Below are 16,225 nucleotides of genomic sequence, written 5' to 3'. Positions count from 1 at the left end.
CAACCACTTTAACTTGCGTCTCCCAATCTTGCAGCCACAACTGATGATAATATGACATGCAGCCAGACGTCAACGTCTGCAGCTAACATAAACGTAACATTGTCAATTACTCAAAAAAAATCATACAAATACACGCTAATTAGGCATTTTAGTCGTGACAATTTTCTCACCAGCCTTAAATGCACCATTGGCAAATTTAATACCTACAGCAAATTTACGGTAAATTTAAGACAAATTAAGACCTTAATTTCCACGATTTCAATTTAAGACCTTAAGACTTTTTAAGGAGCCGCGGGAAACCTCTATATGGATTGGATATGCCCAGCACTTGCAGTTTGTCTTTATATCTTTCTTTTTCTTAAGTTGAAAGGTGATCCAAATAAATTTGACTGCTTGCTTTTGACTGTCTCTACAGGGGGAGTCGCGGTGTGAGCCGTTATGTTGGTCCGTTGTTTTGCCCTCCAGGTCAGTGGGCATGTCATGTGACTGAAAACTATGAATACCACACTGTAAAAAGTATGTAAGTATAATCAGGAACTTAAAGTATTAAAAGTAAAAGTACTCATTGCAGAAAGACTGTTCTACTGTTACATATTAGATTATTATTATTACTCATGCATTAAAGGTTCAGTGTGTAATATTTCTGAGGATTCACTGACAGAAATGCAATATAATATCCATTACTATGTTTTCAGTGGTGTGTAAAGACCTTGCATAATAAACCATTAAGCTCAGATCAGCCAGCTAAACATTTACTGCCCTGTCGTATTCTTCTTGTCAAGCCGCTCCTGAACAACAAACAACGTCAGAAGCGTCTTACCTGGGCTAAAGAAAAAAAGAACTGGTCTGTTTAATAATAATAATAATAATAATAATCCTTATTTGTAGAGCACTTTTCAAAAACAAGTTACAAAGTGCTTTAACAAGTGTAAAGAATAAAGAATTTCTCAGTGGTACAAAGTCCTCTTTTCTGATGAGCAAATTTTGCATCTCATTTGGAAACCAAGGTCCCAGAGTCTGGAGGAAGAATGGAGAGGCACACAATCCAAGATGCTTGAGTGCCAGTGTGAAGTTTCCACAGTCTGTGGTGGTTTTGGGAGCCATGTCATCTGCTGCTGTTGGTCCACTGTGCTTTATTAAGTCCAGAGTCAGCGCAGCCGTCTACCAGGACATTTTAGAGCACTTTATGCTTCCTAGAGCAGACGAGCTTTATGGAGATGCTAACTTAATTTTTCAGCAGGACTTGGCACCTGCCCACACTGCTAAAAGTACCAAAACCTGGTTCAATGACCATGGGATTACTGCTGACCAGCGAACTCGCCTGACCTGAAGCCCATAGAGAATCTATGGGGCACTGCCAAGAGAAAGGTGAAAGACATGAGACCGAACAATGCAGAAGAGCTGAAGGCCGCTATTGAAGCAGACCAGGATGCTTCAATAGCGGCCTTCAGCTCTAACACCTCAGCAGTGCCACAGGCTGATAGCATCCATGCCACGCCGCAATGAGGCAGTAATTCATGCAAAAGGGGCCTTAAACCAAGTACTGAGTACATATGCATGATTATACTTTTCAGAGGGCTCACATTTCTGTATTTAAAATCCTTTATTTTATTGATTTCATGTAATATTCTAATTTTCTGAGATTTTGAATTTGGGGTTTTTATAAGCTGTACGCAATAATGATCGAAATAATATCAAATAAAGGCTTGAAATATCTCACTTTCTATGTAATGAGTCTATATAATATATTAGTTTCACCTTTTAAGTTGAATTATTGAAATAACGATATGCTAATTTTTTTAGTTTGACCTATATCTATGTTAAGAAACCTAATTTCTTGACTGGCAACTCTGTGCTATCTCACAGAGGAAATCTTTTGTCCTGTCTCAGGCACCGTAGCTATACAACCCGCTTGGATATGGGAGGAGGGGTGCAATTTGCAACTCTCACCACTAGATGGCACTAAAACTTACACACTGAACCTTTAATGTGAAAGCAGGATTTTATTGTGTAATTGTTGGCTCAAACTATTTTGTATTGGAGTGCAACTAATTATTATTTTCGTTATGAGTTAATCTGCTGATTATTTTCTCCAATCAATTTTTGAAATTCTGAAAATACTGAGAAAAATCGTCAGAGTAGTCTTTGTGTAAAATCTTAAAGATAAAAAAAGTAACTAGTAACTAAAGCTGTCAGATAAATGTAGTGAAGTAAAAAGTACAATATCTCTCTCTGAGATGTACATAGTTGAGTAGAAGTAGAAAGTGGCATGAAAACAACCTCAAATTCATACTTAGGTACAGTATCGTAATGTACTTAATTACTGTCCACCATGCACTCTTGCTCTTAAAGGCTCACAATCTCAAGAGTCAGTTTACAAATTATTTTCAGTGAAATACTCTGTGAACTTTAAATTTCATTTGTCTTTCATTTTACTGACAGAAAGTATTTGGAACATATTGAGCCTTCAGATGACAGAGGAGTGGTGGACTAAGCTAAAGTAGTGGTTTGAGTGGTTTTCCCTGGGCATTTTTATTTTTTTATTTTAACCAGGAATCTTGGTTGGCATTGGAATCCATTGGAACAGCTGTAAGGTCTGCACAGGTGAGTATTTGATACTTTCAACAAGTCATGTAATTTCTGAAAGATAATATAAAAAGCATTTCACAAATAGCTCAAAAAACCAACTCCAAGCCAAGGTCCACTTACTAGCTTTTTATGGAGCTTTAAACGGTATCACCGTAACTGTATGGAGATGTTGACATGCAAACCCGGGAGCTAATTTGATTTCAGTCATAATACTTTAACAACTTCTTATCCCCGTTGAAAGGTAATTGTTGACATTCGGCACGGTAATTCAACAAAACAATACCATCTCAGTTATGGAGGGCTTTATCTGGAGCTTTTACCCATATCACATGGTCTTCATCACTGAATGAAGTTTGCTTGTAGTTGTAGTTGGAGCTTGTCCATAGAAATCAGTCTGATTATTTTTGTCCAGTTCTGTGCCACATGATTTTAATCATACATTATGTTTCAGAAATTAGGTCACTGATATATTAGTTGCATGAAAACTCATTGTAAGGTCTTGTTTGTGATGCTGTACAGAGTGAACCAGAGTTTCAGCAACTGTCTTCATTCAACAGTGTGTGGAGAAGGTGCCATCTTCTACCTCCCTTAAGGACACTGAGGAACTTAAGTCAAATCCATCAAATCCATACCCAAACCCAAATGCAGGGTAAAGAGGCTCAGTGAAGGTGGAGTGGAAGGTGTGGAGGTGAGTCAGTTTGTCAGATTCCACTGTATAGAAGGACAGAGTGCCAGCAGGATAGTTCAAAAATACTGCCACTCTGTTAGAAGCAGCAGACGACCGGGGACAAATTGGCGTAGCTCTGTCTTCATGTCGGACAGAGATACTACCGTCGTCATCACAGAGCAGCATCCAGGAGTGGTCATTTGCTCCAAGACAGCCGTCAGCTCCCTCTCCTTTCCGTCTGATTCCTCTGTATGTCACTGCTATGTAAACCCTACCTTCCCACTCAACCTCCCAGTAACAGCGACCAGTTAGACCAGTGCTACACAGCACCTGAAGCCAGCAGTCGAATCTGTCTGGGTGATGACGATACGGCTGCTTCTCTTTTACGGTTGTCACCTTCGTGCAGTTGTCAGACAGTTTGAGGTTTCCATGTGCGGTGTTTTGATCCAGTGTTAGTTCACAAACATCTGATGGACAAAACAAGTTTATCATTTAATACACCTGATGTGGCAACTGAAAACAATATTTCAACATTTTGGGAAATGCGATATTTGACTTCTTGTTTTGTGTTAAACGAAAAAACTGATAACACTCTCAAATGTGTACGGTAAATCTAAAGCTACAGCCATCAGATTGTTAGCTTAGCTTAGCATATACTGTATATCCTTTTGTAAACATTTTTAAGCGGCGGTGGAGCGGCTCGCATAGACGGGGCTTATTCCCTCCAGAATTAATAACCTTTGAATAAACTACAGTACAGCGCGAGCTGCACCACTCTGCAACAGCAAAAATGGGTTACACTTGTGGGGGTGGAACACAGTTATCGTCCTCACGCAGGTTTGGTATACGTTAGAAATGAATGTGTTCAAACCAGAGATGGGGACTCGAGTTTGAGACTCGTGTGTTCAACTTAAGTTGTTAGGAAAATGAGTTGAATGAACGTCTGATGAGCTTGCTGTTATTCCCCTCCCTCCATTAACTATAACCTGCCTACGCAAAACATACTACGGATCTGCTGCGCATGGCCACATGTGAGAGAGGACAACAAACAGTGCCATTCATCATCAACTTTGACATAAACTTCATACAACAAGGACCAAACAAAGAAGCACTGAATGCAAAATAGGTTAGTAACCTGAGGTTAGTAAACATGTTAAGCTCAACATTGGCCATCTAACGTTAGCTTGCTTCTGGCTTTAGCTACGACCTACGGGATGTTAACTCCGACTGTCGTTCGTTATGTAAAGATGAATGAAAGATGAGCCTTTGTTTACTTTCCAAACTTTTGGTGGTCGATTAACATAATCATTTACATCCCGCTGGCTGTGATCATGTTAATTATTAACGTCGCCTGCAAACAGTTTACAGGTTTATTGTTGATCATGAAACGTTACAGTTTTATTTAGGTAACGTTACACTGGGTTTGAGACTCTGGGGGATGTGTTGACTTACAGTAGTTTATAAGCTGTGATTAGTTGTAGTCGCATTGCACATTAGGCTACATGGTTGCGCTCTGTATATGTAAAACAGGTTACAGTAATAAGCAGCCTGGATTGAACACAGCAGGTGATACAACATTCATTATAACCACAAGTGACTTGAGACTTGACTTGGACTCATGCTCAAAAACTTGAGACTTGACTTGGACTCATGCTCAAAAACTTGAAACTTGACTTGGACTCATGCTCAAAAACTTGAGACTTGACTTGGACAATAGCACAAATACTTGTGAGCATCTCTGGTTCAAACGGAGTTGTAAGAGTGTAATGAAGTTCTAAGGAAGCGGTAAATGTCTGTCAGTTTCTCCACCATTGTCGTGTTGTTTACGTGTTTTTAATGGGCCTTACTTTGATCGACACCGCTGCTCTTCAGGCTCAGAGGACTTAGCTATTTAGAAGCTCTGTCATCTCATTGCTTCCAAAGGTTTGCACTCACAAATCAAATTAATAACTGTCAGAGTTCTTTGAATAGCTGACAGATGCTTTGAGCTTTGAATGGAATTATTGATGAGGTTGTTTTTTTTCTTTTTACCATTTTCTCACACTGTAAGTGTACATGGTATTATGCATGTATTATGTAGGTAGGATTACGTACTATAAAGTAACAAGTGAATGTGTGGTGTTCAACTCATATTAAACTTACATTTCTTCAGACCAGGTTTCAGTCTTTGCTCTCCACCATGGTCGAGGCTACAGGAAGGAACAAAGTCAGAATTAACCTTATTTAACAAGACCCAACACTGTTTATAAGTGTGAAAGGATACATAGTTTATCATTTAATTCATACTTGAGAGTGTCCAGGCTCCAGTGTGGATCGTTCAGTCCAGCAGACAGCCTCTCTCCTGAGTCTCCTGGATGATTGTAGCTCAGGTCAAGCTCTCTCAGGTGGGAGGGGTTGGACTCCAGAGCTGAAGCCAGAGAAGCACAGCCTTCCTGTGTGATCATACAGCCTGACAGTCTACACACACACACACACACACACACACACACATATAACTGACAAAGTGGACTGCATGTTCCGGTTTATAGAAGCTTTACATGAAGCTTAACTACCTTCTCTGTACTACATCCAATGCATCTTGCATCCTATGAAAACCCAACATCCACTTTGTTTTGGCAACTGAAAGTGCAACTTGACAACTGGGACAGTCACCTCCGGTCACGTTTGAACTTATCACTCTGGGCTCGGTGTTCTCTGATGCAACAATGTCCCTCTGGCCTTTGTTGCCATGTATGTCAATGGACATGTTATGCCTAAAGTCCGCTGAAGCACGTTATGTCTGCGCCCTGGTTGCTGGAGCTAATTGCTGCCATTCTAGTCAATGCTGCAGCACAGAGCAGATCGAACCAGGCAGGAAGTCAAACACAGAACGGCATAGAGAATCTGGTCAATTTTCCAAATAAAACACCCTGTGGAGACTCCCGATTGTAAACAACAATCATAGAAGAAGTACAAAAAGCAAACACTAATGACCAAATCAACAAAATCTAAACATGTCAGCAAAATCAGGCAGGCAAAATGCTCTGATTCTGAAATGTTCCTTGTGGAATAGGCAGCCTGAAGTTGACAGAACGAAACACAGAGAGCTGTGAAGAAGGTAGTAGAAGCACAAAAAGGACAAATTTATAACAAGTCAATAATGTGGTTCAGGCTGCACGCTCTGCCGCTAAAAAGCTTCTGAGACGCTTCCAGTGTACTTTGACACTGGGCTATGGAAGGATCAAAACCCGTGGTGCAGCTGTAACGTGCCGTAGCCGGAGTCATTAGGATTTAGGAGTTAGGCTTGTTCCCTTTTCACCTTTGTTGTCTAGGCAATTGAGTGTGGGAAGTGAGGTGACTGTAATAGGAGGTTTGGATGGTTGGCAGGATAAACAAAACGTTGGCGTTTAACACGGGATAATGCTGTTTGTGTCCCATTTCCAACTGCAAGTTGACATTGTTCTTCTATGTGTTGTTCTATAGTTTAATTTAATCTATAGTCTTAATTTAAGGACTTTTCAGGATTTTTGACTGCTTCATTAAAATATAAGTTCATTGAAGTTGTGTCGAGTAAGGACTTTACCTTGCTGTCTTGAGTCTCACATTGTGCAGCTAGGTTGCAAAATGTTGGAACCACAAATTCAGTGGGAAGCAATAAAAACCCTACAGACACTATCTATCTTAGTGAAACTATTGTGGAAAGCAGTATTGAAATGGTCATCAGAAGAACAAATGCTTCCTTACCTGAGAGTTTGCAGGGCACAATGTGGACTCTTCAGTCCAGCAGAGAGGAGTTTCACTCCTGAATCATGCAGGTCATTGTCACTCAGGTCCAACTCTCTGAGTTTAGAGGACTGAGAGCTGAGAACTGAGGCCAGAGCTTCACAGCTGTTCTCTGACAGATTACAGCCACTCAGCCTGAGAAATTTTGAGAAAAAATAAAAATAAGTAAACATATATTCCCACATTTGGCACAGTTGAGGCATGTAGTTTTCTGTGCACATACAGGGATTTGTTGGAGGCCTTGACCACTGGTAGCAGCCTCAGTAGACCCTCCTCTGAAGCAGAGTATTTTTTAAGGTCAAACACCTCCAGCGCTTCTTCTGATGACAACAAGATGAAGACCAGAGCTGACCAGAGAGCCGGAGAGAGCGTTTTTGTGGAAAGCCTTCCTGAACTCAGGTACTGTTGGATCTCCTCCTCTAGAGAATCATCTTTCAGCTCATTCAAACAGTAGAACAGATTGATGCTCCTCTCTGGAGATGTATTCTCCCTGATCCTTTCCTTGATGAACTGGATTGTTTTGGGGTTGGTCTGAGAGAACCCTTTTGGCACCTTCAACAGGCATTTAAGGAGATCCTGATTGGTCTGCAGGGAAAGACCCATGAGGAAGCGAAGGAACAAGTCCAGGTGCCCATTTGGACTTTGTAAGGCTTTGTCAATTGCAATCTCATTGACCTCTGTTATGGATTTTCTCTTGCAAAGCATAAACAGACTTTCCAGTGTTAGCTGTGGCTCTGACAGAACATTCTTGTTGTTGTTAATGAGTGACATCACCACATGAAGGGCAGCCATATACTCCTGAAGGCTTAAATGGACAAAGCTGAACATCTTGCCCTTGTCATTGTCCCTCTTCCACTTGTGCACCTCTTTAAAGACCTCTGTGAAAACTCCAGAGTACAGTGAGGCTTTACGGAAATTGATGCCACTGTCTTTCAGGTCTTTCTCGTAGAAGATGAGGTTGCCTTTCTCTAGCTGGTCAAAAGCTAGTTTTGCTAATGACTGGATGTAATGAATGCTCTTTTTTGTGCCACATTTCTCTTCTGTCAGGGTCATCTGATACTTTAGGTATTCTGTGTACATCTCAGTCAGGGTTCTGGGCAGCTCTGCCTGTGTTCTGGTCTTCAAAACATCCTTTAGAACTGTAGCAGTGATCCAGCAGAAAACTGGGATGTGGCACATTATGAAGAGGCTTCGCGATGCCTTCATGTGGGAGATGATTCTGCTGGCTTGCATTTTATCTGGGAATCTCTTCCTGAAGTACTCCACCTTCTGTGGACCAGTGAATCCCCTCACCACTGTCATGCTGTCAACAAACTCTCGAGGGATCTGATTAGCCGCTGCAGGCCTTGTGGTTATCCATACTCGAGCAGAGGGAAGCAGTTTCCCTGTGATGAGAGCTGTCAGCAGTCCATCCACTGAGGTTGGCTGTGTGACATTGAAGTCAGCTGGCAGTTTTTCAATGTGAGTGAAGTCCAGCTGAAGGCGGCTTTCATCTAGGCCATCCCACACAAACAGAAGTTTATATTTACTTTTGTTAAAATTTCGGTTTCCTGATGCCTGTAGTTCTCTGAAGATGTCGTGAAGTTTCTCCATCGAGATGTCTTTGGTTTCCCAGATACATGTGCGGATTAGCTCTGCCAAGCGAAACCTTCCTCCCTTCAGTAAATTCAGTTCACGGAAAGTGAAGGGGAATAAAAGATGCACATCTTGATTCATTAGTCCCTCAGCCCAGTCCAACACAAACTTTTGAACAAGGAATGTTTTGCCAATTCCTGCAACTCCAGTCGTCAACACTGTTCTTATGGGTTTGTGTTTTCCAGTAGGGCTTTCGAATATGTTACTTTGCTCAACTGGTTTCTCTTTCACTGCTACCTTCCCATTGTGCATCTCAATCTGCATGATCTCATGCTGTTCATTGATGCGTAGTTCCACCCCAGCTGTGATGAACAGCTCTGTGTAGATGTCAACCAGACACTGTTCATCCGACTTCTCTGCCATGCCCTCTTGAGCACACATAAACTTGCTCTGAAGGTGAGACTGGAGTGTACGTTGGTATATTATGATCCATTGTGCAGGCTCTTGCACTGAAGTCTTCATATCTGTGAGGAAGAAAATGTCAACCATGGTGAAAGAAACTCATTATCCAATTCTATGAGCATAGGCCCTGTAATATGAACTATAACATTCCCAATTCACTTCTCTGCTGAGCAAGACACCCATGCACACCCATGGAACAAGGATTACAATTTATAACATAGTTTCTAATTCTTGTTATTGTTTTTTTGTTTGTTTACATGGGAGGAAAACCAGTTGCTTTCACTCCCTGCTGTGACACCAGCGTGACCTAGTCTGGATCCATTGTCAGCATTTGGACTTTAAGTCTAGGAACCATCACCACAGAAACCCTAAAAAAGGGAGTGACACTGCAACCAAAGTTCTACCAAACCACCCGAAATGATACATGGAGAACCATCCAGAAACTTCTGTCAAGTAGGCAGTCCTCTGCTAATCATTACAGTCACACAAAGAATAGCTTTACCTTGAGGTTGACTGCTGTTAGTGAGAGGGGGAGGAAGAGCAGATGCCTGTGGTTGAACGGCAGAAGCTCCTGTGTCCTCTGTAGACTCTACAACATCACTGACATTCCCTAAACATGGATGTATCAGGACAAACAGGAAATAATTGTATGTAAAAGTTACACATTTCATATTTTAGAGTACATAATTTAAAACTTATAGCTGATATTTTTATAAGATTAACCTGGCCTTGTTCATACAATTAATGGGTTTCTTTGGTAAAGAGAACTTTTTCTTCTTTCCTAGATTCTGGCTGACTAGGTGCCTTGCTGTACATTGCTGCCTCTCACAGTTCAGTGTTGGGTTGCATTTTGAAGAATATCTAGTTAGTTGGTATAAATTGTTTGCATAAATTACTGTATTTAACCCCTTAACGCCTGAATTTATTTACAATCAAAAAATTAAAAAATATATTTTTGTTTTCATTTGCTTTCAAGTTGATGTTAAATAAGTGAAGATTGTTAATTTGTCTATAGAACATAGAAAAGATATAAATTCAGGTATGTGTAGGTATGATGCAAATTAGCGACAACAGGCATAAACGAGAAACCAGGGCTTGCAAAATGTTCCTAGGTACGTATCGAATATACACCAACAGGCATTGGGGGAATCCATGTGCTATCTTGGCTTGCAGTCTGCAAGGAAGAGGTATGATGCGAATTTGCGACAATCGGCGTCAAGGGGTTAATGTGTTCTTTCTCTAGACTATATTTTCACGTTCGTCTCTCCATAGCTTACCTTTTAGTTCTGAACTGCTGTTTGACAAATGCTGTACCAGATCATTTCTGCTCATCTTCCCTAAAACCATCTTGGCCACCTCCACAGCCCGTTGGTTGTATTTCTGCACCATCACATTCACTGTGTCCAGCATGTCTGCCTCATCTAGCTGGAACTTTGGGATTGGGGTGAAGCCATCGTGGACCTCAGGCATCTGCAGGTACCACTTGAAAGATTTTAGCTCCTTGTGTCCCAAATTTTCAAGTGTTTCCAAAAGCAGCTCGTTAATCGTCACCATCTCTGCACCCTGATAAGATCAAACAAAATTCTCAACTCAAAAGATGTGCAATTTCCTCAATGGGTTGATTACAGAGTGATCTCTATCTATAATTATCTTGAGTTCAAGTCCATGAATTAGGAATTTGTTTGCTATATATTTTACCTGACAAAGTTGAGAAAGTTCAAGAACTTCTTTTATAGATGTCACAGCATCACTGTGTAGCACAATAGAAAGACTTCTGTGTTCTGTATGGCTCATAACTCCTCTAGATACCACCTTAAATTTTATCTACATGTTAAAATACAAATTCTGTAACTTATTATGGGAGCAAATGGGTAGATAAGATATATCACGGAAAGAAATACCAGGAACCCAAGGTTGGACCACTTATGTACATGTCCAAGACACGTCCTTGTGTACTGTCAAAGAAATTGGGCTGATGCAATGCTGGATAAATAAATAACAGAGAGCTAGATGACTAACCCAGCTGAGTGACATGCTAATTCACTCAGCTGGGTTGGGGGGGCGGTGCTGTGATTTCCCTGCAGTGTCATAAACCCAACAGAGAAGTGGACCTTTATTCAGGAGGTCAACGGTGCTTATGATTATTTTCTTAATATTTTATTCTGCTATTGTAGCAGGGAAATGTGTCATTAATTACTGTGCATTCAAGCAAGTTCTATATTTTATATTTTCAGGGAACAAGCATACTGTCACCTGACTCAAATATCCATCGCTATTTTTTACTCCCTGTTCATCCCACTCGGAACTTCCGCTTGCACCTTTTTGGATTTTTTTATCCCTAATCAGCAAAGAGTTGTATTAATGTTGAATAATTAACTCAAACATAATTTAGCTTCAATGTCAAGTTGAAACAAGATGCTATAGAATATGTGCAGTGTATTACTCAGAAATGTTGAGTAAGACAAGAGTTTAACAACCTTAAAGCTGGTAATTAAATGGTTTTAAGTCTGTTAGACAGTTAACCATCAACATTGTGTAAAAGTCAGCATTGTTGCTATGATTATCTCAATATGAAGTTTTTCCATTGAGGTTTTGATTTGATAGGAAAGACAAAGTAGCATGTCTTTATACCTTGAACTAGTGTTGTAGTCAAGAGCGCCCAATCCAAGACCAAGTCAAGACCAAGACCAGAGTAAATGGAGACTGAGACAAGACCAAGACTTTTAGGGGCTGAGACCGAGTCAAGACCAAGACCAGTTCCCCACATTACATGACACACAATAAAATGTGGAACGAGATCATAGGTACTTCTCAAATTGATCTGAACATCCACATTCTGATTAAAACACCCACATACAAACACCAAGAGCTGAAATCAACATAAGCATTTTTATCCAACACTCGTTTTCTATGCTTACCATGTAGGGAGGGGTGACAGGCGTTAACGGTAACAACACATTTCTTTTGTTGCAATATGTTTTACATCCAATCAAAATTTGGATGTTAACAAATAAATCAGACAATGCACAAGCAATTTATTGATATTCCCAAAGTTATGGTCTTGACTAGTCTTGAAATAAAAAAAAAATAGTGTGGCTAATATCAGAAAATATCGATACAAATACAAAGATTCATAATTAAGACAATGTTAAGAGACTCAAAGAAAAAAGATAAAATCACTTACCTAAGAATTTCTGTCATTCCAGCAGGTATGTCTTCAAAAAAAAATTATATAAGAAACAATGAGCTCAAATTTAGGGGCCAACTTGTTTAAAATAAAGGTTACATTCTTGATTAATTATCTTCTGAGAGAGACGTGAGAGACGTTTTTCTCTGTCTCCTTCCTCTAATTTCTTGTAACTATCAGAGTCTCAGCAGTCAGCAGAGTTTTACTGTCGTCTATAAAGCTGTGACAGTAAACCATAAGTCAAAGTCCTCATTACTCTAAAGATACTGCCAGTAATCTGTCAGAGGAAAGTCCTCAGGGCTGCTCTGAATCTCAACAACATGACGTCAGCGATGGTGGGAAATTACAGAAGTCCAGAGAAACCATGGGTGAGTTAACTTACATAACAGATATTACATTCATCTTTCAACAGAACAAGACATATAGGGTATAAAGAACATTTATTCCACACTCTCCACAGATTATGTCTCTCTCTAACCCAATCATCCGTCCCCACTTCCTACATTTTCTCATCCTGCCATTGTTGAGTCTATCTGCATGAAGATCCTGTGACATTTAGTTCTTCTTATTCACCACCTTAACAGCTCTCCTCGAAATACTCCTTCTCACCACCCCAGTCTCCCCTCAGCTACATTAGTCTCTCAGATCATTAATACAGTACTAATATCTGTAAATAATATCATCAACGCTACACAAGCGCAGAAATTTCAGAAAATAGGCAAAACAAAATACTAATTTATGCATCTTCACATCTGCTAAAACTAGAGTTCACTAGCAGAGACCACGCCAAATGATGTACAAAAGGTACTTTATTTGGTGAGCGAGATGGTCCGGGAAGGAAATGATGGAGGGGTCGAGAGGGGAGAGATCAAGTGGGTTGATCTGGGTCGTGGTGGCCGGAGCTTCTAGGAACCCAGGGGACTTGAAGGTGGAGGCACCTCTCTATAAGCGTCTCGCTTTACGATCCCCCTGTGGTTCCTGAGTTAGAAAAGAACATTACTTTGGTGGAATTATGAAATTTAGCATGTATGTCTTTGATGGTAGGAGGAAACCCAAGCAAACACTGGAGAATATGCAACACAGAACTCCACACAGAAAGGCGAATTGAAAGAGGAGAGAAACAGGGTTTGGGGAGAGGGGGGTGGTCTTGTTCCTGAACCTCAATTATAATAACTACATTTGGTTCATCGAGATAAGAAGTAGGTGGCATTAATTCTCCTGTCAGGTGTCATTATACCATTGTAGAACAAGAGGACGCAGCAAGATGACTTAGATAAAAAGCACCACCAGTCAAACCTCACATGGTGGAAAAAATGCTTTGTTTACATCTTGATTTATACACTGAATCTGTTTCCACTGCACTTTGTCACATTTTGCTTTTATCGACACACCAACTTTTCCACCTCAGCCAAGACTAATAATAAGAATAATAAGAATTTATTAATAAAAGAGAATAAACAGAGAAGTACTAAAACACAGCTGGTCCAGAGACCTGCAGCCTATGGCGGCTTCGGACGTCTGGCACCGAGCAAAGGGATGCATCATCATTTACACAGTCTAGGTTTCTATGTTTTGGGGAACAGAGATCCTCTCCAGGCCTTGAATGAACATTCCAGGAGAGGAGAGGAACAACAAGAGGGGGAAACACCAAAACAATCTCACAGCTCTGACCTAAACCCTAGTAAATATGGACAGACTAACATAAGGAGTATATAGAGGAGAGGAAAGGTTAAGGATAAAAAAACACAATACATATATATCTATATGACATAACAATGATAGTAATAATAATAATAATATTAAAAGAACATACATAAAAGATTAAATGTAAGAGGACACAATTTTCTGCCATAACAGACAACAACTAACTGCTTATTCAGTATTTTCAGAATCTTCATAGACTTTTTTTAACCATCTGGATGAAATTATATTCTGCAGAATCTTTTACCTGTTTTACAAGATGTGAGTTTCTAATCCGAACAGATGGCAACAATCACAAAGGTTATGAAACTATCATATTTTTATATTTTAATTAGTATAGTTTAGTTATTTGTTTGATATCTGGAACATCCCTGCTTAATTGACCATTTTTTAAACTCTCTCTCCTTCTTTCCCCAAACAATGATTGTCTAGTCATAGCTTACCTCCAGCAACTTGGCTCAGGAAGATCTGACAAGTTTTGGGTTTTACAACAGAGTTTTACAAAAGATGTTGCAAAAGATTTTGAGATTAAAGTAGAAACATTTTGAAAAATGTATTATACCGACATAAGTTGCATTTATACAAGGACAAGGTTGTAATATTACTAGATGTTTATTTTCTACCTTGAAAGAGAGGTCCTAATAATCTGTCATAGTATATATTTTTATTTTCTATGTTGCCTCTGTGCATGGTATTGATCCCACTCTGCACCAAGAATCTCCTCTTTATCTCCAATACAGTTCTCTTCTGCTGCAGTGAAGCTAGTTTCATATTGGAAGTCAACTTTTTTAGGCGGTACAAGTGAAATTACATACACACAGATAGTTGTGATACTACTATAATTGCTACAGTCTCAAACTGACACACACACACATACAGAGTAGTGATGTCAGATTAAAAGGTGCCTCAGGCTGCAGATAGAAACCTTACTCATCCATCATCTCTGACTGCTGATATAATTATTACACACACACACACACACACACACACACACACACACACACACACACAGTATCTGTCATATTCCACTGTTTTCTGTACTACTCTTGAGGAAACAACCAATTTGTTCTGAACATTTCAATTTAACTCACTCTTCTTTCTGTCTCTCTCTCTTCAGCTGATTGACTGTGAAATACTGCATAGCACAACAAACCCCCAAAAACTACTACAGAGCAGAGTAGACAATGATAATACTGATGGATTAAGTATTTAAATCCTTTACTTCAGTAAAAGTATTAGCACACTGTAAAAATAACCCATTACAAGTAAAAGTATGTAATCAGGAAAATGTACTTAAAATATTAATGCAGAAAAACGTTTCCTGTAACTGTTATAGTACTATATATTTGATTAAATTATTTTTACTCATGCATTAATGTAAAAGCTGGATTTTACTATTGTAGTTGTTGACCTGAAGCTCATTTTGAACTATTTTGGATCTGACTGCAGCTAAAAAATATTTATAGATCAATCTGCTGATTATTTTCTCCATTAATTGATTGATTGTTTGGTTTATAAAAAATAGGGAGAAATGCCATCAGAGTTACCCAACTAACAGTCCAAACCTCAGTAAGAGTAAAATTAGACTAAAATCATTTAAAGGAAAAGCAGCAAATCTTTGAAAGCTGGAACCTTGAAATATTTCACATGAAAAATAACTCTTTGTATGTTTTGTAAAGTAACTATATATCTGTGAAATAAATGTAGTGGAGTGGAAAAGTGCATTTAATTAGTTTCATTGCTACCTGCTGGACATTTAAGAAGACTGAGACAATTTTATTATTAAAACCAAGTGTCAGGTGAGTGGAGTAGGTGCTGCGATGTTCCTGAATGTTCTCATCTTCTCTTCATTTGTTTTTGACCGAATGGCAATGCAAGAGAGTAGCTAGCCCAGCTGCTACATTAGCTTTGCTACTTACTTCATCACTGTAATGTTTTAGTTGATTCATATGGTTGTTGCCTCGTATCTGCTGTATGTGTAGATGCAATTTTTAATTATGCAGTTTTATGTTATGTATAGTCACAGAGATGGTTTGAACTTTGTGCTCTCCTTTTTAAACTTACATGGAGAACCACATGAATTACATATTTGTGGTGACTCCACTCTTTGTTATCTATACAAAGAGTGGACTATGAATGCAATCATCAATCAAAAGAAAATATTGCTCTAAAAGACACCCATTGCGTTAAACCCCAGACAAACGTTTCAGAGGAAACAAGCAACATATTGATTGACCAATAGTATTCATCCTTTGTGGACCAGTAATGGGATCAGTAAGTTT

At 39.4% G+C, this 16,225-nt stretch overlaps 1 protein-coding gene across 1 annotated transcript; it reads right to left on the bottom strand.

Moving 5' to 3' along the window:
* Positions 1-2,457: 2,457 nt before the first annotated feature.
* LOC119895420 (NACHT, LRR and PYD domains-containing protein 3-like) lies at positions 2,458-10,609 on the bottom strand. Its single transcript, XM_038708545.1, has 7 exons — positions 10,333-10,609; positions 9,558-9,665; positions 7,242-9,117; positions 6,980-7,153; positions 5,543-5,764; positions 5,399-5,445; positions 2,458-3,723 (listed from the first exon to the last, which is right to left on the bottom strand). Exons 1-7 carry the CDS (start codon positions 10,607-10,609, stop codon positions 3,140-3,142), a joined length of 3,288 nt encoding a protein of 1,095 aa, XP_038564473.1. The 3' UTR covers positions 2,458-3,139.
* Between the last annotated feature and the right edge of the window lie 5,616 nt (positions 10,610-16,225).

Source organism: Micropterus salmoides, unplaced genomic scaffold (genome assembly GCF_014851395.1).
Source record: "Micropterus salmoides isolate LMB-PRFRI ecotype aquatic unplaced genomic scaffold, ASM1485139v1 Ms_hic_scaffold_9, whole genome shotgun sequence".
Taxonomy (NCBI): domain Eukaryota; kingdom Metazoa; phylum Chordata; class Actinopteri; order Centrarchiformes; family Centrarchidae; genus Micropterus; species Micropterus salmoides.
The sequence above is the reverse complement of the archived record's forward strand: the minus strand, read 5'-3'. Positions and strand labels throughout refer to the sequence as shown.